The sequence below is a fragment of the Cyanistes caeruleus genome, unplaced genomic scaffold, assembly GCF_971803275.1.
Source record: "Cyanistes caeruleus unplaced genomic scaffold, bCyaCae1.hap1.1 HAP1_SUPER_30, whole genome shotgun sequence".
NCBI classification, from domain to species: Eukaryota; Metazoa; Chordata; class Aves; order Passeriformes; family Paridae; genus Cyanistes; species Cyanistes caeruleus.
The window spans coordinates 3,764,472-3,790,802 of record NW_028256295.1 but is presented as its reverse complement, the minus strand read 5'-3'; the positions used below and the strand labels follow the sequence as shown (position 1 = coordinate 3,790,802).

The window sequence follows — 26,331 nt, the reverse complement described above, 5'->3', positions numbered from 1 at the left end:
AAGAGACGTGGTGATCCATGTTCCCTGTTATCCATGCTGGGAAGACACCTGTACCTTTTCCTGCCCGTGGTAATGACATGATGTGGGATTAAAGAACATGAGAGTCTGGCCATGGTCCTGTCATTATATTCAATCCCATCTCAGGTCATTGCCAGGGGCAGGAAAAGGACTCCCTCTCTCTCACCAGAGTAGAAGGGTATCCTCTCTTGGCAGGAGGAAATGCATGTTCAGGAGGAAACAGTCGGTGGTGGTTTAGGTTTCCCTGTGAATGGTTTGTCTTATCCTTTCTGTTACAAAATGTATTTCTGTGTCTGTTTGTTCCTTATCTTGTTGCTGTTCTCAATAAATTGTTCTTATCCCAGCCTGGGATCTTTGCCTTTTGTGCTTTCCATGGGAGGTGGGAGGGAAGCGAGCAGCAGCGCGGTTTCAGCAGGAGCAGGAAATTGGGGAATGCCATTCCTGAAGCCCAACCCGTGGAAACCGAGCATCCCAGCTGGTGCCAGGCCTGGTTGCCATGGCAGCAGCCTTGGGAGCGGGTCCCTGGCTGGGGGCTGCGGGAACCTCTTCCCTCTGGTGCCCAGGGACAGGAGTGGAGGGAGCGGCTGGAGCTGAGGCGGGCAGGTTTAGGCTGGATGTGAGGAAAAGGTTTTTCCCGCGAGGCTGCTGGGGCACTGAACAGGCTCCCCAGGGAAGGCTCCCAGCTCCAGGGCTGGCTGAGCTCCAGCAGCGTTTGGCCAGCGCTGCCAGGCCCAGGCTGGGATTGTTGGGGTGTCCTGTGCAGGGCCAGCAGTTGGACTGGAGGATCCCCATGGCTCCCTCCCAACTCAGCCAATTCTGTGGCTCTGGGATCCCATGAGCCTGGGGATGGGAATGCAAATGGTTGCCATGGCAATGGGCTCTGGCTCCAGGTCTGAGCTGGTGTCCATGGCAACCACCCCTGGCATGGGGTCTCCATGGAGCTGCCAAGGGACTGACCATAGCAACAGGGGCTGTGATGGTTGTCATGGAAACAGACCATAACAATGGGTCAGATGTTGCCATGGTGTAAGAGACGGTCCGAAGATTCCCTCATCTGTCTCACAACCGTCTCAAGGACAGAGACTGAGACCCTGAATATCACAAGGGACTTGGTTTGGGGGTTTGGGCCTAGCTGAGATGGATGTTTGCTCAGTGATTGTTTGCAGGTGGTTACACGGTACACTGCTCTCGTTCCTGCTGGTGAGCAGAGCCTTGGTAACCTGCACAACGGGTTTTCCACGACTCATGGCTCTCATTCCTGCTGGTGAGCAGAGGTTTGTGCCTGGTACCCTGTGCAATGGGTTTTCCACAACACCTTGTCCTTGTTCCTGCTGGTGAGCAAAGACTTGCAAGACATGGATCGCTCTGTACCCTACACCTGCTCCCTGCGCAATGGAATTTCATTACAATGATCATCAATCTCATCTGGTTTTGGCCCTGCGCCCCTCGCTTTGCAAAAGACTATAAAATTATACCCCAAACTCACCTTCCTTTGAGATCTCCCCAACGGACAGAAGACTCTGCGTCGTTGGACGGCTGAGTGGACTTCGACGTTGGTAGCTATAATCCCCTTACTCTCTTTTCCTTATGCTTTGCTTTCTCTTTTCTTTCCCTCTATCACATATTAGTGCTGATGAGCACTCAATAAACTGTGTTTTCTTGTTTAAGTCCTTGGTTTGCTGATAATCTTTTGTACTCTAAGACCGGCTAAAAGAACCACATCACGAATCCCACCTTGCGGATCGTGACATAAATTGGCGTCACGGACAGGATTCTGAGAGACAGAAGGGGTTGCAGGTTGTTGTGCAGTCTGTATCAGGGGAAGGACGTTTCGCTTCAGCCACACCTAGCCTGCCACGCTGGTGAGCAGTGTCTAGAAAGCAAGGGAGGCGACTCGAATTTCTCGCAAACTGCACACGCCCAGGTGAAAAGCACCCCTACACTCATTTGAGGGCTCTGTCTTCAGAATTTTACACGGGATCTTTGAGTACAAAAGGTGGGACTTACTGGTTTTTTATATGCTGACTGCTTGGTGTAGCGGAGAGTCTGAATTTTAACATAAAGGTGTGCCTCCCAAGCAGATTTGGTCTCTCCACCCACGGCAGGGGGGAACGCAGCGTTGGCTGCGTCTGATGTAGTGTGAGTTTTACCTCCCTGTAGTGGTTCTGTGTACTGTTATGTGTTTTTGATGAATTTTGACTGCTTGGTGTAGTAAAGAGACAACTTGAATTTTAACATAAAGGGGTGCCTCCCAAGCAGATTTTGTCTCTTCATCCATACAGGGACGCGAAGGGTGACATGGCAAAGGCTGCGTCTGTGCGTAACTTAAGTCTTACCTCCCTGTAGTGGTACTGAACCCTTCACACACACTAACATGAGTGAACACTCTGAAAACTCTAGTATAAAAGGTAAAGCTGCATTCATTGCTTTGTTAGCAAAACACAATGCTAAGCCCTCCCCAGCTGGGGAAGAATGGGCTCAAAATAATTGGTTCAACCTGGAAAATGTAACTGATAGAATTTGCTCCCTGCAACATGAGGCAAAATTCAAATTTGGCCGTAATAAAACCATAATTTGTTCTGTATTGGGAGCTTGCCTTACGTCAGCTGTAGAGGCTCGCACGAGACGAAGGCAGGAAGAAAATGCAATTATTGAATCCCTACAAAATTTAGTTGAAAGTTTGCAAAATGAAAATAATTTGTTACGAACTGCTCTGAGTGAGGAGTGTGCCAAAAATTCACAGTGTGCTGATTCCTTTAAGGAGTCGCTGGAAAAAGAAACTCCTCAGATAAATCACAAATATTCTCAAGCAGAATTACATTTGGTAAAAAACTGTGGTGAAAACTGTTGCTCCCAAATAAGACCTTTGATTAAAACAGAATATAACTATATCAATGATGAAGATCTTGATCCACATATAACCACTAAAGAAATCCCGTACACTGCTACTGAATTGGCTAAGTTAAAAAAGGAGTATGGGCGTCTCCCTCACGAGTCAGAGACAGAATATGTATTTCGAGTGTCTCTCACAGGGGGAGATCAAATTCGATTATCTGAACAAGAAGCAAGCGGTTACTGGGGACATGGTGTTTTCTTAACAACAGGAGATAACCGCAACCCATGGTCCCTAACACAGCGAGCTGCATATTGGGCAGGGGGACTTAACCCCCTGGAAAGGGGAGATCCTGTAGCTCTAACCGGCTCCCCAGACCAAATTCTAGAAAACATGCATAAGGCAGCTTGTCTACAACTGATTTATGAAAGAAAATTAATTGTTGGTTATGAATCACCAATTTTGTTACCTGTGAAAGCTGAAATTATGACCCCTTTAATTTGTGGTCTTCCAGAATCACTGAAACCTACAGCAATTCTCCTCCAAACAACCATAGATGATATCCTTGTGGGAGGAGATGAAAAAGAAGTAATAAAAAATAAAGATGCTGAAAAGAGGTGCACTACCTGGGAAAAGGGATTGTTGGTAGTTAATCCAGCTCTCATAGAAGTAGAAAAAATTACACAACAACAACCAATTGCATTAAAAGGCCCTTTTGAAATTACTAAGACAGCCACTACTGGGACTCTCCACCCTGACGGGGTGGCCCAGAGGGCCACAGTGAGAAAGTGGTATGCCCGGATTGAACATGACTCTAACATCTTCTCAATAACAGAAGGAGCTGTAAAAAATCAGGTGATACAAAAAACTGAGAGCTTAAGTAGCAGCCATGACAAACCTGACTTGATAATTAAAGAAACCCCTCCCAACATAAAAACAGAAAAGGGTAGGCTGATTTCTAGCCTACAGTATTGGTGGAACTTGGGGGTGAAGAAAGGGGTACCGAAGGGTTTAATGGTTAACCTGCCGCTTAAAAAATTAAGTGAATTGGTCTCTCAGTGGCAGGATTCCAGCCCCATTGTACCAAGCGCTCCACCTCACCCTCAACTGATTCTGGGCAGTGGGCCAAAGCAACACCACTCACAGGTTCTGGACAGTGAGCAAAAACAATCAGCAAACTCTTGGTTCCCTGATACCTCTGCCAAACGAGAGGGAGAGGTGTGGAGGTGCGGGGCAGTAGCCCTCCAGCTTTCCTCTGCTGAACAAATCGTTACTGAGGAAGAAAGCAGCACTCAGGCTGCAGAGCTGATAGCTGTTTGGAGTGTTTTCCAACATGAGGTACAGAATACCTCTCCTGTCTGTATCTACACTAACTCCTCTGCTATGTTCAAGGGAATTACTGAGTGGCTTCCTTTTTGGCAACAAAAGGACTGGGAAGTAAACAGAATTCCAGTATGGCAAAAGGAAAAGTGGCAAGAAATTTTACGCTTTCTGCTGGTAAGAGTGGGGATTATATCTTGGTTAGTCCAAACTGAAACTTTTAAAAGAACTACAGGAGAATATTCATGGGTAACCTCCGATGCCCTGGGGATAGAGCATTGGATAAACACCCATTGGATAATTCCATCATTTTAATCTCCTGCCCCTATGTGGCAGACTCTGTTTTGTTTATTTTCTACAGAAGAACACCGAGGGACATGAAGATCAGATAAACCATGAACTTATAGATTTAAAATAAATGCTGTAACAAAGCCTATATTTAGTGTAATAATCACATACCATGGTGTGAATACCCCTTTTTGTGCTAAATGACAAAGCTAATATTTTCCCTTTCTTTTCTGTTAACTCAAGGTGATGATGTTTCAATACGCTGCAGACTGAGTACCGGATCCCATACTGAGCCTGTACACAGTCAAGTTGCCGGATCTCGTGGCCAGGTTATATCTTGTGAAACTCGGAATCAAGATTGTTGGCTGAATTTAACAGCTGTACAATTGTCCTCCAAAGTCGTGTGTGGTAAAAACAATACCAAATATTGGGGAGAGCTTAATGTTCAGGTTGTACTACCTACCACACAACCACCAATTAGATTGACTCCAAAAATTTCTGAAATTGGACCCTATGTAATCAGGAAAACTGGCCAACAACAAATGCTATTTAATCCAGCATGGTCTATCAAACAAGTTAAATTACTAATGCAAAACAATGTCTCAGAGATTCAGCCAGCTTGTTCACCTTTTTTGCAAACTTCCTTTGAGGGGTGGACAACCTGGTTGCGAAAGCGAAATTCTTTTCACAAACGGATGACAAGAGATATAACCGGTGTCATGGGATCAGGACTAGGAATTTTGAATAGTATTGATTCAGAAGTATTGATGTATAAATTGGCTGTTGCAACTAAAGATTTGACCAAAATACAACAACCACTGAGGTCATCTTTAACTGCTTTGGGAACCCAACAGTGGTTGCTATCAAACATATTACCAAATTGGGAAAGGGTAAATGTAGATGATCACAAATTAATAATTGATGCACTCAGTGCTACCCAAAACAATGTTTCTCTGGCTCTTAGCTGTATTCAAGCCCAGTTGTGGATGCAGTCAGTTGCTGCATCAATTATCAGAGAGGGTGAAGAAGGCACCTTTCCCACTGAGATTCGGAAAATAGTCTGGGACAATGCCAATGATTTTGAAAAAGAATTTCAATCTTGGTGGAATTTGGTAAATTTTACCTACGATCCCACCACAAACACAGCCACAGCTTTTGTGTTGACAATACGTAATGCTTCAGTACATTCAATCTTTCCTATCATTGCATTGGGGCTGAATCATGACGGAGCTGTTCTCTATCCTCTAGAGCATAGGGAATGGGCCCGTCAGATTGGTGGGAAATGGCAAACTGTTGGTTTAGAAAATTGTATTGTCTGGGAACAAAAGGGGTTTATCTGTGAAAGTAATGCAATCAAAGCTCAAGACATTTGTTTAGACACAGAACAGAATATCTGTCATTTTGAAATCCATCCTAATGAGACTTCTGAAACAGTGCTTGTGTATGTAGGCAATGGATGTGTATGCTTGAGAACTGCTTGTGATAGTATGCTTGTAGAAAACATAGTAGTGGATACTAAGAATCATTCAAATTTTTGTGTATGCAATTTTACTGAGATTATAGGTTGTGACTTTCCTTATTTAGCTCCAGTTACTTCATATTATCTTTTGCAGTATAATTACACTTTGATTCATCGTTTAGTGCCTGCTCCAATTGGAATGAACTTTACTCTGGTAAGGCAATTGTTGCTTCACCAGGATTTAATCGAAATTTTGGAAAAGATCAAAAAGGATGGACAAAAGACCTTAGTTACGGTTCACCACAATGTGAAAGGAATACATCGTGTTCTGGAAAGAGTAAGGAAAGATGCTGAACACAAGTGGTGGGACACTCTTTTTGGGTGGTCACCAACTGCTACAGGTGTTTTGAACAAATTGTGTCATCCCATCATCGTCCTCTTGGTTTTAGTTTTACTTGGTTTTGTTCTATCAGCAATCTTGTACATCCTGAATTGGAGAATGATGAAGCGGTTGACACAATTGACTTCCATAATGGATGCACACAACATGATTGGTACTTTACATGTTGCTGATACCCCTAAGGTTATCGATACTCGATGAATTATGCAGGCACTACAATAAATAATTTGACATTGTGACTATGAGGTTAATCATTTTATCATGGTGTATTTTAGAATATAATTTATTGTTTGTTTTAAGATAAGAAACCAATATGTAAGTTTTAGTTGAAATTATATATAATAGTTTTTCTTTGAAATCAATATATTGATTTTTTTATTGTTTTGTTTTTTCTTTTTCCTTTTTCTGTCCCTTATCTTTTCCCTACTACCTGTCTCTGTTTTTTCTGGGATATACTACCAACTGTAACGAGTCCTGAAGACTTCAGAGAAGAATTCTGCAGCAGCACTACAACATCGTGCAGAAAGACCTCGACGATTGTGAGCCACGGGGTGGTGTAAGAGACGGTCCGAAGATTCCCTCATCTGTCTCACAACCGTCTCAAGGACAGAGACTGAGACCCTGAATATCACAAGGGACTTGGTTTGGGGGTTTGGGCCTAGCTGAGATGGATGTTTGCTCAGTGATTGTTTGCAGGTGGTTGCACGGTACACTGCTCTCGTTCCTGCTGGTGAGCAGAGCCTTGGTAACCTGCACAACGGGTTTTCCACGACTCATGGCTCTCATTCCTGCTGGTGAGCAGAGGTTTGTGCCTGGTACCCTGTGCAATGGGTTTTCCACAACACCTTGTCCTTGTTCCTGCTGGTGAGCAAAGACTTGCAAGACATGGATCGCTCTGTACCCTACACCTGCTCCCTGCGCAATGGAATTTCATTACAATGATCATCAATCTCATCTGGTTTTGGCCCTGCGCCCCTCGCTTTGCAAAAGACTATAAAATTATACCCCAAACTCACCTTCCTTTGAGATCTCCCCAACGGACAGAAGACTCTGCGTCGTTGGACGGCTGAGTGGACTTCGACGTTGGTAGCTATAATCCCCTTACTCTCTTTTCCTTATGCCTTGCTTTCTCTTTTCTTTCCCTCTATCACATATTAGTGCTGATGAGCACTCAATAAACTGTGTTTTATTGTTTAAGTCCTTGGTTTGCTGATAATCTTTTGTACTCTAAGACCGGCTAAAAGAACCACATCACGAATCCCACCTTGCGGATCGTGACACATGGGAACAGACCACAGCAGGGAGACAGCTCTGGCCAGGAGCAGCTCCTGAGCACAGCCCAGCAGGGCTGGGGCCCTGCCAGGGCAGCTCAGGGACACAGAGAGCAGGCCCAGACAGAGCTGCCAGGGGCTCAGCACTGGCAGCGGCTGTGGGATGTGCCAGAGGGGGCTGTGTCCCAGCAGCACCTCTGTGGCTGTGTCCTGGAGCCCCAGAGCAGCTGTGATGTCAGAAAGGGGCTGTGTGACAGCTCTGAGTGGGCTGTGTGAGGTCACAGCTGGGGCTGTGACATCACAGAGTTTGTTGTGTGAGGTCACTGAGCAGTTACGGTATCATAGAGGAGATCTGTGACATCACAGTGCAGGTTGTGACATTGTAGTGTGGCTGCATGACATCACAGTGTGGCCTGGGTGATATCACTTAGTGGATTGTGACATCACAGAGAGGACTATGACACCAGAGATTAGATAGAGAATACCACAGAGAGGGTTGTGACATCACTGAGCAGACTGTGACACCACATGGTGGTGATATGAAATCCTAAAGTGGGCAGTGACATCATAGAAAAGCCATGTGACATCTCAGGACAGGTTGTATGACATCACAGTGCTGACTGTGACATCACAGAATGAACTATGACATCAAATGTTGCTGTGTGATATCACAGAATGCTATGTGACATCACGAGGTGGTTTTGTGGCATATGGGAAGAGATGTGACATCACAGAATGGTGGTGTGACATCCCAGAGCAGGTTGTGTGACACCACTGAGTGGGCTGTGACATCCCAGGTGGCTGTGTGACATCTCGAGGTCACTGGGGAGGTCACTCTGCCCCAACCTCCTTCACAGTTCCCCCCAGAGAAGTCCAACGCTGCCCTTGGAGCAGCCTGTCTGCACAGAAACACTTCCAGGGCTCTCTGCATTTCCCTTCCCTCACTCTTGCCTCACTCACACACCTCCCAACAACCCACTTGGTGCTTTCAGCTGCAAGGAGTTCAAAGCTTGTCTGTCCTTCAGCAGCTGCTCTAATTCTGCCTTCAGCCAACTCTGGGGTTGTGTTTATTGTAGAACTCCCTGTGTGTCTGAAACATTCCTTGTGTGGCTCTGCCTTGGGGAAGGGGAACCTCCTTGGTGGCACCTTGGGCTTGGCACACACTTGAGGAGGGTGTCTGTTTTCCATGGGGAAACTCAGCAGTTTTAGATTGCTAAAATCAAAGAAGGAAAACCCCTCTTTGCCTGAGTGCAGCCAGTTCTGTGAGCAAAGCAGGTCCCAGGAGAGTGAGGAGAGACAGGATGGGGCTGGGGAATGTGGAGCAAGGTTGTCCCCACTGGGTCAGACCTCAAGGCACAGCTTCTCTGACCTGGCCAGACCTCCTTAGGAGAGACCCTGGATCAATATCCATCACTGAGTGCTGCAATCACCTCTGCTCTAAAGAGAACAGGAATAAAAGACACCCTTTAAAATAGGAATACATATTTCTTAGAAGTTCTTTGAACTATTTCTCCGTAACTATTTAGGAAACTTTCCTAAGAACTGCACCTGACCAGAGGGAAATCAAGGCACAGACATGGTTTGTTAGGATTTGCTTGATCCTAATGAGCCCCGTGGTGCATTTGGAGCTGAGTCCTTGAACCTCAGGGCCTGAGAGGAGATTGCACAAACCTTTCCAGGAGTCCAAGTCAGAGGAAAAACCCAAAGTGTCTCCAGGCATTAATGGGTCCCACTGAGGTCCATCCCCAACACAGGCTCCTCATGGACTCCTTGGAGAAGAGAACTGGAGGCCAGGATTGCACAAACTTCTCAGAGACTCAGGGTGGGAAGGAAAAAGGAAAGTGCCTTAAGAACCTGAAGTACCTTGAAGCATTAATGAGCCCCACTGAGTGTTGTTACTGACAAAGCCTCTCAAGGGACTAATTACAGCAGATAATTGGAGGCCAGGATTGCACAAAGCTCTCAGAGACTCCAAAGCAAAAGCCAAAGTCCTTTGAAAAAGCTGCAGTCCCTGGGAGCATGAAGGAGCCCCCCAGGGCCATTCCTGAGCAAGGCTCCCCAGGGACTCCTTCCAGCAGATCCCTGAGGCCACTGGCATGTGGGCTAGGGGGGATGCTGAGGGCAGGCCAAGGGGGTGACAGTGGCCAGCCTTGCTGGGGCTGTGCCAGGAGGCCCCAGGGCCTCAGGACAAGGTGTCTCCTCACAGCCCTTGCTGGCACAGCATTGGCTGCTGTGGCCCAGGGCACCAAGGCTTGGCTTCTCTTTGTCCCCAGCTGTCATCAGTGCCTCCAGTGCTCTGCTCTGGCTGGGGCCTGGGGACACTTTCTCAGTCATGTCCCTCAGTGGGACCCATTAAAAGTGAAAGAAACTTTGGAGTTGGATTCTGACTTGGAGTTCTTGAGAGGTTTCTTCCCCTCCCTGTCAGGGACTGATGTTCAGGGCCTCAGCACAAAGCCCCAAGAGGCTCATTCAAGTCCTGCTGCTGTGTCTGTGCTGCTGAGCTGGGCTGGGCTCCTGGCACAGAGGCAGCTCCTGGAAACCAAGAAGAGCTTCAAAAGCACATTTCTCTTGCTGAGCAGCTCTTCTGCCAGCCCAGCAGGGCTGGGGCACTGCCTGCAGCCACCCTGGGCACAGCCCAGAGGCACAGAGAGCTTCAATCAGTCAGGGCTGGGAAGGGGCTGAGAAGTGCCTGGGGCAGAATCCCTGCCAGCCCTTGACACAGGAAGCCTCTGGCTGCAGGACAATGCAGCTGCAGCTCCTGGAGGCATCTCCTAAAGCTGGAACACCCCAGTGCCTACAGACTCTGTGAGTACATTCTCTGCCTGTCCCTTGTGCAGAGCAGCCAGGGGTGCCCAGGGCTGTCCTGCAGAGCAGGGTCCTGCAGCCCAGGGCGCTGTGCTGGGGCAGGGACTCTGCTGCCTGCCAGGGACAGCTCTCAGCCGGCCCGGGGAGCTGCTCCCAGCGCTGGGGAGAAGCTGTGGGGGGAAGGAGCCACCCTGAGCAGGGCAGGGGCTGCTGCTGAGAGGGGCTGTGTGGGGCAGGGCTGCTCCCAGCTCCAGTCCTGCCTGGGCACAGCTCCAGAGGACACTTCCCAAAAGAAGGTGAACCCGGGATTGCTGTAAAGATCAGGAGCTTTCCTGAGACTGTGTTCAATTTCTTGCTTTAAGCAGGGTGGGAAAGCTGGGATGATGACAAAAAGATTTTTGCTTTTTATATATGTTTAATATATTTTTAGATCTGTAAACTATTATTATATAGTTATAAAATGATAATCCTTAATTAACTCTATTAAACTACTATTATATACTTATATAACTATTATCATTAATTAATTCTGGTATGTTTCCTAACCTTTCTCTTAGATTTTAGAACTATAATCTCATCTTCTAAATAGATTTCTGAAATACTGTATTGTCTTATCGTCAGGGAGAGGAGCTACAAGAAGAACATTTTGTTTTCTAACCAGAATGTGAGCAGTCATAACAAAAAGTGGGGCAAAGAAACCCTTGGACCTACTCCAGTGGGTTGACCCAGGCGTGTGTAACTGGGGCAGCTGAATCTCCTATTGAATGTTTCTGTTAAATATCCTAATGAATTAATCTTAATAAATTGCTGAAATAAGGGGCTGGGTGTGCCTCATCCCTACTGGGACACCTGGAAGTTTCCAATAAAGCTGGTTTTTCTTTACTCTTCTAACACTCTTGCAGAAGGTTATTTTTCTCTTTTGATTATAGGCAACAGGAGGATGAGAGAAGCAGAAGAGGAATTGTAATCCCAGAATCACAGAACATTCTGAGTTGAAGGGGACACACCAGGAACAGCAAAGTAATGTTGGAACATTTACAGAGATGCCAGAATTGTAAGTTTGGGTGCTCAGTCTCTCTGCTGGGAGCCTCCTAAACAGCCTAAATGCACTGTACTGATATTGCCATTGGTATCTGGGGCTCTCAGGGAGGCTCTGGCATCTGCAGCAGCTGAGTCAGGCCCTGCCCTTGGGATTGCTGCCAAGCAGGTGTGTCCATGGGAATGGGGTGTCCCAGCTTCCCTGTGATCTGTGGGGCTGTGGGCAAAGCAGTCCATGGGAAAGGGGAATGAGCTGAGTCCCCTCCCTGAGATCCCATCATGGGCACACCTGGGGATCTCCTTGCTGTGTCCTTCCAAGCTCTGAGCTGCCCTCCTGGCTGCAAATCTGTGCCAGAGCCTCTCAGAGTTCCCTGAATGTCCCACGGGGAAGGGCAGAGATGCCACAGCTGAGGAAATGCTGTTGGCTCTGCCAAGGGAGCCGTGAGTGTCCTTGGCAGAGGGGGGTGCTGAGCCCTTGCCCAGAGACCTTTAGAGAGGGTGAGACATTCAGGGATCCCTCTGCTCTGGGCAGGGTCTGGTTTATGCCAGGGTGACACAGGAGTGTGACTGTGCTCTGATTCCAGCCAAAGGTGCAAACCCAGGGCAGTTGGGAACAAGCCCATCCAGCCCCTCACCTTCCCTAAGCCACAGGGAATCCTTTGCCTCTCACATCTCTCAGTGGGAAATTCTGAGTGCAGCAGAAATGCTGGGGATTTCTGACCTCAGAGAACCAAGAATGATGGGTGGGCAGGAAAACAATTCCTAAAACCAACTCCTGCCACCTATTTCCTTTACAAGTGTTGTGCAGATGGCGACTAAGCCCTTCTGCATTAGGAGTGATTCCCTTGAATATATGCTGAATTTCCAGCCTTGTCCCTCTCCTGCATGGCCACAAACCCAGGGCAGCAGGGCAGGGATGGCTCCTGGAGAGCCCCCAGGCACAGGCCTGGCTGCTCCTGGCACACTCAGACAGCACAGCTGGAGCTCAGTCAGGGACCTGGGTGAAGTTTTTCCCAGAGCAGGAACAAGGCTGGGTGACTCCCAGCCTCTCCTGATTTGTCACTACTACTTTTCTTCATGAACAGGTCCCCATGTGCAGCCACAGCAAATGTCCAACAGCAGCTCCATCAGCCACTTCCTCCTGCTGGCATGGGCAGACACGCGGCAGCTGCAGCTCCTGCACTTCTGCCTCTTCCTGGGCATCTCCCTGGCTGCCCTCCTGGGCAACGGCCTCATCATCAGCGCCGTAGCCTGCAGCCACCACCTGCACAGCCCCATGTTCTTCTTCCTGCTCAACCTGGCCCTCACTGACCTGGGCTCCATCTGCACCACTGTGCCCAAAGCCATGCACAATTCCCTCTGGGACACCAGACACATCTCCTACACAGGATGTGCTGCACAGCTCTTTTTCTTTATGTTCTTTATCTCAGCAGAGTATTTCCTCCTGACCATCATGTGCTACGACCGCTATGTGTCCATCTGCAAACCCCTGCACTACGGGACCCTCCTGGGCAGCAGAGCTTGTGCCCACATGGCAGCAGCTGCCTGGGCCAGTGGCTTTCTCAATGCTCTCATGCACACAGCCAATACATTTTCCCTGCCCCTCTGCCACGACAATGCCTTGGGCCAGTTCTTCTGTGAAATACCACAGATCCTCAAGCTCTCCTGCTCCAATTCCTACACTAGAGAACTTGGGCTCATTGCAGTCAGTGCCTGTTTAGCACTTGGTTGTTTTGTGTTCATTGTTTTCTCCTATGTGCAGATCTTCAGGGCTGTGCTGAGGATCCCCTCTGAGCAGGGACAGCACAAAGCCTTTTCCACCTGCCTCCCTCACCTGGCTGTGGTCTCTCTGTTCCTCAGCACTGGCACATTTGCTCACCTGAAGCCCCCCTCCATCTCCTCCCCATCCCTGGATCTGGCAGTGTCAGTTCTGTACTCAGTGGTGCCTCCAGCCCTGAACCCCCTCATCTACAGCCTGAGGAACCAGGAGCTCAAGGCTGCAGTGTGGACACTGATGACTGGATCATTTCAGAAACATTAAACTCCTGGAACATTTCTGCAAATCACTTGTAATAAAAGTCAACTTTGATACTTCTTGTTTTAATTTTGGAGGTTCTTTTTCTTCATTTTACTTTCTAATATTGTGTACAATAAAATGTTATTATTTGTGCCATTTCTCATTTTATTTCTCTCTTCACCTCCACTGTGGCCACAGACTGTGCCAATGAGGGGCTGTGCCCTTGGTGGCTTTCAATGAACTAAAGGATCTCCCAGCAAAGTTTTCTCCAGAGATTCCTCTTTTGTTCTCTTCTCTGGAGCTGCAGCAGCAGTGTCTGTGTGCAGAGCTGGGGCAGATCAGTGCTGGCACAGCAGCTGTGCCCAGGAGCAGCAGCACTTGGTGTTGCCAGTGCTGCTCCCGTGCCACTGCCCCGCTGCCCTCCTGGCCCTGGTGTTGCTGCAGGGCCTGAGTGCTCTCGGGGCCGGGCACAGCCCTGGGGGTGGCAGTGCCGGGGCTGCAGCAGGGACAGGCCATGGGCACTGCTGGGGCAGCGCTGACGCCTCAGGGCAGGGCCTGGGGGCTCCAGGCTCCTTGCCCAGGCTCTCTCAAGAACACGGCCAGGCCAAAGCTCAGCACAAAAAACCCCCGTGAGCAGCCCCAGGCTGGCCGTGGGCAGGCTGGGGGCAAACAGCATGGCTGGGGCTCTGCAAGGTCCCTGGGGGAGATGGGAAGGAGCAGCAGAGCAGGGGCTGATCCATCCCCACTGCGCTGGACACCCCAGGGCAGCGTCCCAGAGCGTCCTCATGGAGCTGCCAACAACATCCCCCCTGTGCAGCCCTGGCCTCTCCCCCAGCTCAGAGAGGTGCCGCATCCTTGCAGGCACAGACACAGCAGCACTGGCTCAGGAGCCCCTGTTTGCACTGCCCAGAGCAGGCGTCAGCACCCCCATGGTGCTGCTGTGGGGAGATGAACCTGAGGGAGCACAAATGCCATCAGCCCCAGGGGCCAGGAAGGGCTGGGGGACGGGAGGGAAACCACTCAGGTTTGTCATGGCCTCTGAAGTCACACAGAAAGTTTGTTCCCATGAGCTGTGAGTTTCCTGTGACACTGCAGACGTTGTTGCTCAGAGCCAGGGCTGCCTGGCAGCCACCCCCAAACTGCCCTGAGCATTTCCTTTGCTTCACCTTTGCTTTCTTTACTCCTCCTGATCCAGATTTCTTCCTATTCCTTTTGATTAACCACCCCAGCTCCTTCAGCTACTCCTCACAGGATTTGTGCTCCAGACCCCTCACCAGCCTTGTTGCCCTTCTCTGGACACGCTCCAGCCCCTCCATGGCCTTCCTAAATTGGGGGCCCAGAAATGGACACAGCACTTGAGGTGCTGCCCAAACAGTGCCAAGCACAGAGGAAGAATTCCTGCCCTGCTCCTGCTGGCCACACTGCTCCTGATCCAGGCCAGGAGCCATTGGCCTCCTTGGCCACCTGGGCACACTGCTGGCTCATGCCCAGCCTGCTGTCCATCAGTGCCCCAGCTCCCTTTCTGCCTGGCTGCTGTCCAGCCACTCTGTCCCCAGCCTGGAGCACTGCAGGGGTTGTTGGGGCCAAAGTGCAGGACCTGGAACTTGGACTTGTTAAACCTCACCTTGTTGGGTTTGGGCCCTGGATCCAGCCTGTCCAGCTCCCTGTGCAGAGCCCCCCTACCCTGCAGCACATCAACACTCCCAGGCAACCTGGTGTCACCACGGTTCCATGGGGCCCTAGAGTGTCACAATGGTCTCCAGGATTCCATGAGGCCTCCCAGCAATCCAATTTTGGATCATACTGGGAGTGACTGGACTCGTACTGGGAGTATCTGAGAATGACTGGGAACACACCATGCACATCATCCCCCATACTGGGGGTGACTGGGAGCAACTGGGAGCACGCTGGGAGCCAATGGCATCATACTGGGACTGACTGGGTTGATCTAGCCAGAGGCAACTGGGACCATCCTGGGAGTGCTGCCTTGTGACAAGGATCATACTGGAGCTTACTGGGCTCATGATGGTGTTGAAAGGGAACAGCTGGGATCTCTGAACACCAAAGGTTCCTTTCCTGCTCACTGAAGAAGGAGCTTCCCAGTATCCATGTGTGAGGTGACCTTCACCTGAACCAGATGCTGTTAGGAGAAAAAGCTGCCTCTGCTGGAAAATCCCACACAACAAGTCAATGCCAAGAGAGCATTTTGCTTTCACAACTTCCCTCCTGGAGCCACAGTCCTTTTGGATCACACAGCAAGCAAGAGAACAGCACAAAATACAAGGCTGTGTCCAGTTTTTGGCTGGGTCAGCAAACGGAGGGAGGAATGCCAGGGTTCACTGCCACAGACTCTCCTCCTGGGGAACAGAACCCCCCCAGGCTCCATTCCAAATGCTGTGCACACCCTGCTGGCTACAAACAACCCCTTCTTTAAGAAGTTGTTGGCAGGAGCTCTCCCAAATAAATGGCATCTTAATGGCAATTTTCTTTCAAAATCACCTCTGTTCCAAAGGAAGAACAGAAAGCCCACAGCAATCCCAAAGGCACATATGGTGCACCTGGGGAAATCCTCGACTTAGGGGCACAGTGGGTTAAAAAATACCCATAAGAAGCCCCAGAGTGCAGAGTGCAAACTGCAGCAACCACTTGCTGGATCATTTTGGCTGTGCTGCACACACCTGCAGACTGTCTGTCCCCCTGCCAGGACAGAAGGACACCCGTCAGGGGCTGGGCTGGCTGCTGAGAATGCCTCGGGCAGGAGGATCCTCAGGCAATGAGCAGGTGCCCAGAGCCGCTCTGACACTGAGGCCTCTGTGCCCCACAGCAACGGGAACACCACAAGGACATGGCAACGTTCCTGTGACATCACAGCAGCAGCTCCCCCAAAAACCGCCTGCAAGGTTCTCCTGGGTCACCAAGGAGCACAAAGGATCCTCCGAGGGCACAACCTATTGCTCAAGGGATCCAAGAGGAACTCAGAAAATGCAGCAAATGAGGACACCCCACAGCCCAGCCTGAACACTGAGAAGGAACAAAGATGTGACCAAACCAATGGAAACACAACTTTTGGTCACTGATGCTTCTGACTAAAACCAGCAAGGCTTGTTCCATCTTGGACCTTTATTCTAGTTGTAGAAACAAGCAAGGTTCTCTACTGTCAATGTCCAGAAAGCAGGAACTTGGGGGAAAGAAGGCTGAGAGTGCCAAAGCCTTGTGTGACTCCTTGGACATCTTGTGGCTGAGGGTGTCCAAGGCAATGGACTCACAAGCGGGGTCCCTGCCCTCCCCACTGACAGCTGCCATCTCTCCTTCAGCCCCACACGTGTCTCCAACAACCTCCTGTCAAGGGCCTCCATCCACACATTCCATCAGCAGCCACAGATCCTCATCCACGAGGTCACCCAGCATCCCTGAGGCCACAGCAGGGAGTGCTCCTGGCATCTGGTAGAGCACTGTGGCTTTCCTGGGATCCTTCTGGTGCCTGTGGCTGAGAGGAGTGGGGTGGATGGAAGCAGGACGGGTCACAGATCAGCAGCCCCACTGCAAGCAGTGCTTTCTCCTGCTGTGTGGGGACCGTGGGGTGACTGATATTGGGACTCCTCTGGCTTTGGCTCCTGCAGAGCACACAGTGGCTCAGACACTGGGCTGAGGGAAGGGGTGCCATGGAAACCCAGCACAGGCATTTCTCTTTGGAGAGGGGGTTCTGCAGGGAGACAGGAGAAGAAGAGACTTTCCTGTCTGCTGAGATTCCCCCTCCTCCTTCAGCAGCCATTCCACAATCCATCAGTACCAGAGTTCATAGGATCACTTCCATGCCAGGGAGCACAAGGCACTCAAAACTGAACCCTGCCAGAGCCCAGCCCTGCCTGCCCATTTGGAGGGTGTGGGGGAATGGAATTTCAGCAGGAGCTGACCCACAATGATACTTTGCCACTGGTGGGTTTCTCACAGCCTTAGAAGGAGTTTGAGATCTCTGTCCCCAACACCTGCTCACCCTTCAAGTGCGCACACGAGCCTGGGGGCAATTCAGGTTCCCTGGAGTGGTGGCTGCTTCCCTTGAAAACAGGAGCTGTTGTCTTTTCCAGTGTGCTTAACTCCCTTCTACCTATTAGAAAGTGGGTGAGTAAAGGAAATGACCCTGGAGAAAGGAGACCAGAAATGGGGAAAAGGATGAAACATGTCTGAATTACAAATGAAATCTATTTCAATTTATTTCTTTACTACTAATCTATTACAAACAAAAACATGTTTCTGAGCTGATTGTTGGGATTCAGAAGAATTATTATTCAAGAAATAAACTTGTTCTTGTTGTTATTATTATTTATTAGTATTACTTTTCACTGTCAAGACTTTTAAATCTTAGACATGAATAAAAATGGCTGGATGTCTCTCACTGGGAAAATTCCCTTGCTTTTCCCACTGTGATTAAACTGTACGGTCATTTCCAAGTTGCCAGTAGATTCTAAAGATGGAAAATCCTTTTAATGGTGGGTTTAGTGTGGTTTGGAGCTGGGGAAGGGTCTCATCCCCTCCCAGAGGTGCCCCAAGCCCGCTCTGCTGCCACATCTGCACTCGCGGCCCCTCACGGCTGCCCTGCCCTGGGGACATGGTGGGACCCCCTCCTGCCAGGGCTGAGGCTCCTCATGGCCCCTCACAGCCCCTCATGGCCCCATAGAACCTCTCACAGCCCCTCATTTCCCCTCACAGCCCCTCATGGCTCCATAGAACCTCTCATGGCCCCATAGAACATCTCTTGGCCCCTCACAGCCCCTCATGGCCCCTCACTACCCCTCATGGCCCCATAGAACCTCTCATGGCCCCACAGAACCTCTCATGGCCTCAGAGAACCTCTCACAGCCCCTCATGTCCCTTCATGGCCCCTCATTTCCCCTCACAGCCCCATAGAACCTCTCATGGCCTCATAGAACCTCTCATTTCCCCTCACGGCCCCTCACAGCCCCAGGGGCTCCTCCCAAAGGAGAAGGGGTCGGGCCCTGCTCACTCTCCTTTTATTTCGGTCCCTTCACAGCGCCGAGTAAAGAAAGGCTGAATGGAGCCTTTCCCCAGCGTTTCCCTCGGGGTTCATTGCGGGCTGAAGCTCTGTGCTGGCGCTGGCCCCAGCACCAACATCCCTGCAGCCCCCAAGGCCTTTGCTGTCCCCCCGTGTCCATTCCCTGTCCCCGAGTCCCGCCCGGCTCTGGCAGCAGCAGCAGCCGCAGCGCAGCGGGCGCAGGCCCGGCCCGGCCGGGGCTCCCGGCCAGGAGCAGCAGCAGCGCCGGCCCTTCCCACCTGCTCCTGCCTCGGCTTCCCAGGGCTTTTGCCAGGGCAATGCTGGACTACAGCAACAATCCCCCACAAACAGCCCTGATTCCTCAGGGCCCGCCTCTGCTGCCCTCAGCCAGCCCTCAGAGGAAGAAAGGATCGGGTTCCAGCGCTGTTTTCAGCCCTGTTTTACTCACCCTGAGGTGACAGCAGGAGGCTGTTGGTGCCCTGGCCTTGCCAATTGTAGATCCCGACTGCTCTTGCCCCTCTTCTACTTGCCACTTGAATTTTAGCAGTACAGCTGCAATTGCCTCTTTCAATCAGTGCTACCCACTGTGCTTTTGTCACAGGGAACTCAGGATTTTTGTTTCAGCCATCATGATCAGTAGAGATCAAAATGCTCCCAAGTCCCTGAGCACTAAGTCAAGGGGAATTAAAGCCACACAGGTCACATTTGCAGTGCTCAAACACAGCCCTGTTGCTGCTGCTGCTGCTGCTGAAATAGAATCAACTGACAGAGGCCATCACAGAAATTGCCTCTGCAGTGGCAAATAAAATGAAAAAATCCACCAGAAGAAAGAAAAACCAGAACTTCCCAACTCGCTTCATTGTTTCTTCTGAGCAGCAGAAGAAAAAGGAACAGGGCACCTTTCAGGCAGCTCCACAAGCTCAGGGTTCTCCATTTCATTGGGAATCTGAGACGCAATTTGCCTTGTTAAAAGGATAAAAGCAAAGGGAATGAATTGGGAATTATTAGGAAAAAATGACCCTTCTTACACACAAAGTTCACCAAGTCATTCCCTGCATTTCTCCTTTTCACATTCTTTCTCTCATCCACTGAGAGGTCCAGCTTATCATGTTCTGCTGCTTATCATCAACTGATTGTGCTCTTGATTTCTCCCACTGCAAGAGATGTAGAATCATCTCAACTGAACACAGAAACAAACTCCCTCTGTCAGCCCATCTTCATGTTCCAGATCACTTTCCAGATGTCCATGGGGCTGTTGGAATGATGAGCTCTGCACTGCTGGCTGCAGGCTCTGGAGATTCTTTCTCCACATTCAGCCAGGCTTGTATTCCCCAACAATTCCTGGTAGCCCATCATGTTTTCTTTGGGTAGAAGAGCAACAATGAAAACCTCACCAATGGCACAACTCCCCTGTGCACAAGGAAAAGAAAGAACAAGTTGTCAAGTTCTTCAAACATTTGTCCTGCTTTGCTGCAAGAGTTGTGCTGCACTCACAGTGTGGGAAGCCAAGAGAAGCTGCAGCTGGGGGCACATCTTGTGACAGGAGCTGCGCCTTGTTCTCCAGGACAGGTTTTTGGAAAGAACAGACGGGACTGGGGAGAAGATTCTGGGAAAATTGAAACGGCTTTTTTAAGAAATGAAAATAAAATCCAAAGAAACAAACAATATGTTTTTCTCTATTTTTCTCTATTTTTTTTCTCTCTATTCTCTATTTTTATGTTTCCCTTTTCCATCTTGCGCTGTTTCTCCATCCCATTCATTCCAAATGGATCTCACCTCTAAGATCTGAGACTTGGCAAGTTTTAGACACTGTAAAATACCCTGAGCTATAGCCAGTTTGCCTTGCCCTGTTTTCCTTGGACAGCAATGCTGGAGACACAAGTGCAGTGCTTGGCTCAGGTACAAATTCTGCATTCAGGGAATGTGCTCAGACGGTGTCTGAGCCTCAGCAGGGACAAGGCACAGCAGCAGCCAAGGGCATTGCTGTGCCCCTGTGCAGGAGTCCAGACTCTGGCTCTTGGCTCAGCAGGGCAAAGTTGCCGTGTTTGGCCAGGCTCAGGGGCTGCCCGGGGAGCGCGGGGCTCGGCGCGGGGCCGAGCGGGCAACGGACAAACGGACACGGGGACAAACGGCCCCGCTGCTTCAGCTGCAGCGGCAGCGGCGGCAGCAGCAGCGGCGGCAGCAGCAGAAGCAGCGAAAGCAGCAAATTTATCAATTCTCTCTCTCTCCTCTCCCTCTCCCACTGTCCCTCATCTTCTCCCGGTCTCCCTTTTCCTGTGTCCCCTCCTCTTTCAAGTTCCCTCTCCCCGTGCCCGCCCGGGCCATGCCCCCGGTCCGCCCCCGGCCCCGGGCGGGGCTGCCCCGGCCCCGGCCCCGGCCCCGCCCATCCCGCCGAGGTCTCCTCTTCGCCTGGCTCTGGCTGTGCTGGGCGGGCATCAGTGGCCGGGGCTGGGGCGGCATCGCTGCCCTTTGGCTCCGCCTGGCCCGACCCCGACCCCGGCCCCGGCCCCGGCCCCGGCCCCGCCCCCGGCCCCGGCCCCGGCCCCGGCCCCGGCCCCGGCCCCGGCCCCGGCCCCGGCTCCTCCCGGGGCCCGCGGAGGACACAGGCGGTGCGGCCGCTGCCGCCGCCTCCGCTGCGGCTTCCCCGGCCCGAGCTCCGCCGCTGTCGCGTTCCAATGAGGGAACGCCTGCGGGTGCCCGGCCCGGGGAGCTCGGGGAGCGCTCGGGGGCCGTTCCTGGCCCCGGGCCGAGCACTGACGGCCGCGTCTCTTCCCCAGGGAAGGCGCAGCAGGCCCTGCAGCAGCGCTACCGAGTGGGTTCACTGCTGGGGCGCGGCGGCTTTGGCAGAGTTTTTGCGGCCACTCGGCTCTCGGACGGACTCCCGGTGAGCAGAGGGGCCGGCGGCGGGCGGAGGAGGAGGAGGGGGCGGAGGAGGAGGATGGGGCTGGACACGGTGGGCGGTGAGCTGAATCCGCTGTTCCCTTTGGCTTGCAGGTGGCCATCAAAAAGGTGCCACGGAACCGCGTCCGGCACTGGGGCGAGCTGGTGAGTGAGCGGGGCCAGCGGCAGAAGCCGGGCCGTGCCGGGCGGGGATGAGCCGGGGCCCGGCAGGGTGGGAGCCGCCAGGACACCTGGAGGGAGAGCGGGCGTGGGGCCAGCGGAGGGCACAGAGCATCCCGGGCTGGCTGAGGGCTTCCCGAGCCCTGGCACGGCCTCAGCCCCACTGACGGCACCGTGCTCCTCCCGCAGCCCGACGGCACCAGCGCACCCCTGGAGATAGTGCTGCTGGACAAGGTGTCCACAGGCTTCCCCGGTGTGGTGCAGCTGCTGGAATGGTTTGAGCTCCCCAACACCATCGTGATGGTGCTGGAGCGCCCGGAGCGGTGTCAGGACCTGCGGCGTTTCATTCGGGCACGGAGGTTCCTGTCCGAGGAAGAGGCGCGGGAGCTGTTCCAGCAGGTGCTGGCGGCCGTGCGGCACTGCACCAGCTGCGGGGTCCTGCACCGAGATATCAAACCTGAGAACGTCTTGGTAGACCTGGACACCGGCCAGGCAAAACTGATCGACTTCGGCTGTGGCACCTACCTGCAGGACACAGCCTACACTCAATTTGCAGGTGAGCCCACACAGGGGTGGTGATCCTGGTCCTGGCATCTCCTGGCCCAACCTGGGTGTGGCAGCAGGGATTCTCCCAAGACTGGGGCTGGGGCTGGGGCACCCAGCCTGATAAAACCCCCGTGGATGGGAGTAGCAGGGAGGGGGAGCCAGAACCTGTGCACCTGCTGGTTTGGTGTGCAGGTGAGAATGGGCTTGGACTGCTCTGCTCACCTGGTTTGCCTTGGTTCAAGATATTTTTTGGGCAATGCCAGCAGGGAGGATGTGGGTATGGTTTTTCCCCAGCACTGAGTGGGTATTTCCCCTTGTGTGTCATGGTCGGGCCTTGCCAGGGTTTCTGCTGCCCTCTTCCAGCACCAGTGGCTTCTTTTCCAACCCCGGGTTTGTACCCAAGTCCCAGGTGCTGGCGAGAGGGCAGCAGGTCACCCCGTGTGCCACTGGGGCAGCCCCCACATGCCCAGGGATGCTGGGGCCAGGCTCTGGGAGCAGCAGCATCCCCCTGATGAGCTCCATCCATATTCCATAGGAACACCGTCATACAGCCCCCCGGAATGGAACGACTTCGGCTGGTACCATGGCGAGGCAGCGACCGTCTGGTCCCTGGGCATCCTGCTGCACGAGATGGTCTGCGGGGAGCACCCTTTCAGGAGGGGCAGGAACATCAGATGGGGCCAGCTCCCGCTGCCACAACGGCTCTCCCAAGGTGGATCCTCATCTCTGGGCACGGGGGGAACACCAGTGTTGGGAGACAGCAGCGGGCTCGTGAGCATCCCGCTCTGGCAGCTGCTGAGGAGGTGGCACATGTCCTGCTCTCCTGCTCTCCTCCAAAACAAAGAATTAATGGGAAAGTTTAGGCCCAGCTCTGAGCACATCCAGCGTGGCCTGGGCACGGGAATAGTGGGGCAAAGCAGACAGGAGCCTTCTCCAACTGACCAGTGGTTTGTGGTTTCTCTCCCCAGACTGCCAGATTCTGATCAGGTGGTGTTTATCCCTGAACTCCTTGGACAGGCCCTCATTAGAAGACCTGTCCTGTGATCCCTGGATGCAGGATATTCATCAGCCCTAGAAGAAGGGAGAGAGCCACAGGCACAGTGATGCAGGGACCTGGTAAGTTACAGCTCCACACATGCCCTGGCAATCAGCAGCAAAGAAACCCAGACTTTTTTGTCCTGCCTGTGTCACTGCACTGGGGTCATGGAATGGGAACACACAGCCCTTGTGCTGGAGCTGAGCTGCTCTGCCCAGCACTGGTGGGCACCATCTGAGCTGGTTTTGCCTGTCCTGCTTCACTGACAGCCGGGCCCTGGGCAGAACCCTGACAGCCTGGTGTCACCCCAGGGAAGAAGGAGCCCCTGGAGAAGCTGTACCAGGTGGGGCTGCTGCTGCTGCTGCTGGAGACATGGAGGACAACAGCAAGGATGACAACCTCTTCCTCCACCTGGCCAGTGGGAGCTGGCGATGATGGACTTTGATTCTGGCACCTTCTTCAAAGCCAGGCTCCACAGTGAATTTTCAGGTAAGTCCAGACCCAGGGGGATGCTCCCAGATTTGTGCATTGGCTGGGAACCAAAGGTTTCCCCTTTGCTGGGGCAGATGCAACTGATTCCTCAGTGGCTGCCCAGCTGGTTTTTGGCAGGGCTGGGGACGTGGGCTGGGGTGGTTATGAAATGGGAGTGGGATCCTGGCCCTGCCAACAGCCCCCAGCACCCACCGTGCCCCGGGCTGGGGCTGGGGCAGCCAGCCCGACACAAACAAACCCCCATGGCAGGAGCACAGGTGGGACTCCAGAACCTGAGCACGGCTGCTTTGCTGTGCAGGCAAGGAAGGGCTTGGGCTGCTCCACTCCCCTGCTTTGCTTTGGGATCACCGTGATTTTGGGGGACAGTGCAGGGGGAAAGGGAGAAAGCATGGGCTTCCCTCAGCCATGGGTGGGTTTTTCCCCAGAATGTAGGGTTTGGGCCTACCTCAAGCTCCAGTCAGAGATAAGATTTTTTACCATTTTTCTTGTTTCCCCTTTTTGTCTGTGACCTATTTTCATTAATTTGTTGTTTGTTTTTCTAAAGGAAGCGTTCCAGGTGGGGTCCAGTCTGGATCAGGAAGTGCTTGGGACCAGCTGTGGCGTGGATGGGCCGTGCCCTTGGAGAAGACTGAGGACATCGTTTGGGACCAGCTTTTCTTGTGGCAGCGGATGGTGTGAGGTGGGTCCTCATCTCCTTGGCATGGGAGGGACAAGAGCTTTTGGGAGATGGCAGCGGGCACAGGAGCATCCCGCTCTGGGCAGCTGCTGAGGGGCTGGATCTGCCGTGGCTGGCTGCAGGCTGGGCACATGTCCTGCCCTCCTGCTCTGCTCCCCAAGGCAGCAGTGATGGGCAGCTTTGGGCCCAGCTCTGAGCACGGCCAGCATGGCCTGGGCACCGCGGCTGGCTGGGACAAGGGGACAGGAGCCTTCAGCTGACGGGCGGTTTCTGCTTTCTCTCCTTGCAGCCGGGCTCTGCGGATGCTGAGGCTGCTCTGGGCTCTGCCAGGGCTCTGCTGGGCTCAGCACCGGGCTGGGATCAGCCAAAGAAGAAACGCTGTGACCTGCAGCAGAGACTTGAGCATTTTGGCAATGCAGCTCAAGTCTGCAGTGTCCACCTCCAAGGGAAAACATGACACCCCCCAAAAATTAAACTTGTTCCATAACTTCTGAAATGAAATCCATCTGGGATGACCCCAAATGACATTTTTCAGCTTGCTCAAGCTGTAGCTCAGCCCTTCTCTGAACAGTTCTGTCCCCCACACCTGCCTTTTACTTCACAACTGCTCCCTCCTTTCCCCCAGTGAGTTCCCAGCCCATCACAGTCTCCATCACACTGCAGCCTTCCTTGATGCCCCTCACCACGAGGAAGGCCAAGCCCCAGTCTCAGGGACTCATCCTGTCACTGGCTGAAGAACAGCAATGTCTGTCTGTGCCAGGGGCTCTTGGATGTCTCTGTATCCATGGACAGAAGGGTCTGTCTGTGCCAGGGGCTCTTGGATGTCTCTGTATCCATGGACAGAAGGGTCTGTCTGTGCCAGGGGCTCTTGGATGTCTCTGTATCCATGGACAGAAGCTCTGTCCTTGCAAAGATTTCCATAATATCTTTCTACCCATGAGTATGGAATGAACACAGAGAGTGAAAGTGTCAGTCACGTTGTTTGCACACTCCTTCCTTTCCATCCAAGACACATCCATGCACACCTCCACGTACAGATATATTAAAAGGATAGGGATGGATAGAGCTCTAACTTTGGCAGAACTCACCTTGTAAGCCATGGCCAGGGCATTTTTTTCCCAGCTCTGTGTCAGTAGGTGTCCAAGAGCTGAAGGGAACAGCATTTAGAAGCAGTTTCAGGATTTCTAGGCAGGAAAGGGAGCTGACAACCATCCACATAACTCACCATATTCGTCGGGATGGGCTGCTGGTTCTTTAGGAATATGGCACAATGGAGACACAAGACTTGGGATAATCCCAGCTCTCTGTGGATCTGTGCAAAGGGGGAGCAGCAGAAACATCTTGTGTCTTCTTTGGGAACACAAGGTCCAAGGAGCTGGGGTGGCAGAGCGTGACCTGGGCTGGTGGCAGGTGAAGTCCCATTTCATGACATCCCAGAGTGGCACAGGACAAAGCTCCAAGCAGCCACAGCCCCACTGAGGAAGTCCTTGGAGTGCAGCACATCCCATAGGAAAAGCTGCATTCCCTCAGTCCATTGGGATTTATCACTTCCATCTGCAACACTTTAGGTCCAAGTTTCAAACTGCAAAATTTTGACACTCAAGACACAGTCATGAAGAACACGTATTTCAATTTCCTATTCCTTTAATTGCAGTGTAAAATATCTTCATATTGGAAAACATCCATCAAATCTGTCAAGGAAGGCAGCTAATGGATCCTTTCCACTAGCACGTGTACAAACTAAGGAACTAAAATCAAAGCTGAGTTCTCTTTTTCAGAAGATCAGTTACCTCTTTATTACTCCAGAGTTATAGATGATTTTTCACTACACATTTGAGGGTAATTTTTATCTTTCATTTCTTTTTTATGTTTTCTTTTCTGGTTTTTAGGTTTTTGTTTTGGTTTTTTTTGTTGTTGTTGTTGTTGTTTTTTTACAGAAAGCATGTCCTAGAAAAGGCACGTCCTTTGCTCCTGGTTCCCGTGTGGAGCAGCTCCCTTCCCGCTGGCTGAGCTGCTCAGGCAGAGCCCGGCAGCTCCTGGCCCTGCAGGGCTGAGGCTTTT

The 26,331-nt window shown here is 51.9% G+C and overlaps 3 protein-coding genes and 1 long non-coding RNA gene across 4 annotated transcripts; all 4 read left to right on the top strand.

Annotated features, from left to right (window-relative positions):
• The first annotated feature begins 1,038 nt into the window (after positions 1-1,038).
• LOC147645342 (uncharacterized) lies at positions 1,039-4,486 on the top strand. Its single transcript, XM_086874887.1, has one exon. The coding sequence runs from the start codon at positions 2,393-2,395 to the stop codon at positions 4,484-4,486; it is 2,094 nt and encodes a 697-aa protein (XP_086731013.1). The 5' UTR covers positions 1,039-2,392.
• A 173-nt stretch (positions 4,487-4,659) lies between these two features.
• LOC147645341 (uncharacterized) lies at positions 4,660-6,693 on the top strand. Its single transcript, XM_086874888.1, has one exon. The coding sequence runs from the start codon at positions 4,660-4,662 to the stop codon at positions 6,517-6,519; it is 1,860 nt and encodes a 619-aa protein (XP_086731014.1). The 3' UTR covers positions 6,520-6,693.
• A 4,610-nt stretch (positions 6,694-11,303) lies between these two features.
• LOC111943435 (olfactory receptor 14A16-like) lies at positions 11,304-13,745 on the top strand. Its single transcript, XM_086874886.1, has 2 exons — positions 11,304-11,448; positions 12,518-13,745. The coding sequence occupies exons 1-2, from the start codon at positions 11,418-11,420 to the stop codon at positions 13,471-13,473; spliced, it is 987 nt and encodes a 328-aa protein (XP_086731012.1). The 5' UTR covers positions 11,304-11,417; the 3' UTR covers positions 13,474-13,745.
• Positions 13,746-22,643: 8,898 nt separating this feature from the next.
• LOC147645340 (uncharacterized) lies at positions 22,644-24,757 on the top strand. The gene is made up of 5 exons (XR_015282427.1): positions 22,644-22,778; positions 23,035-23,182; positions 23,372-23,591; positions 24,139-24,273; positions 24,560-24,757. It is a non-coding gene; the product is annotated as an uncharacterized LOC147645340 (long non-coding RNA).
• The last annotated feature ends 1,574 nt before the right edge of the window (positions 24,758-26,331 follow it).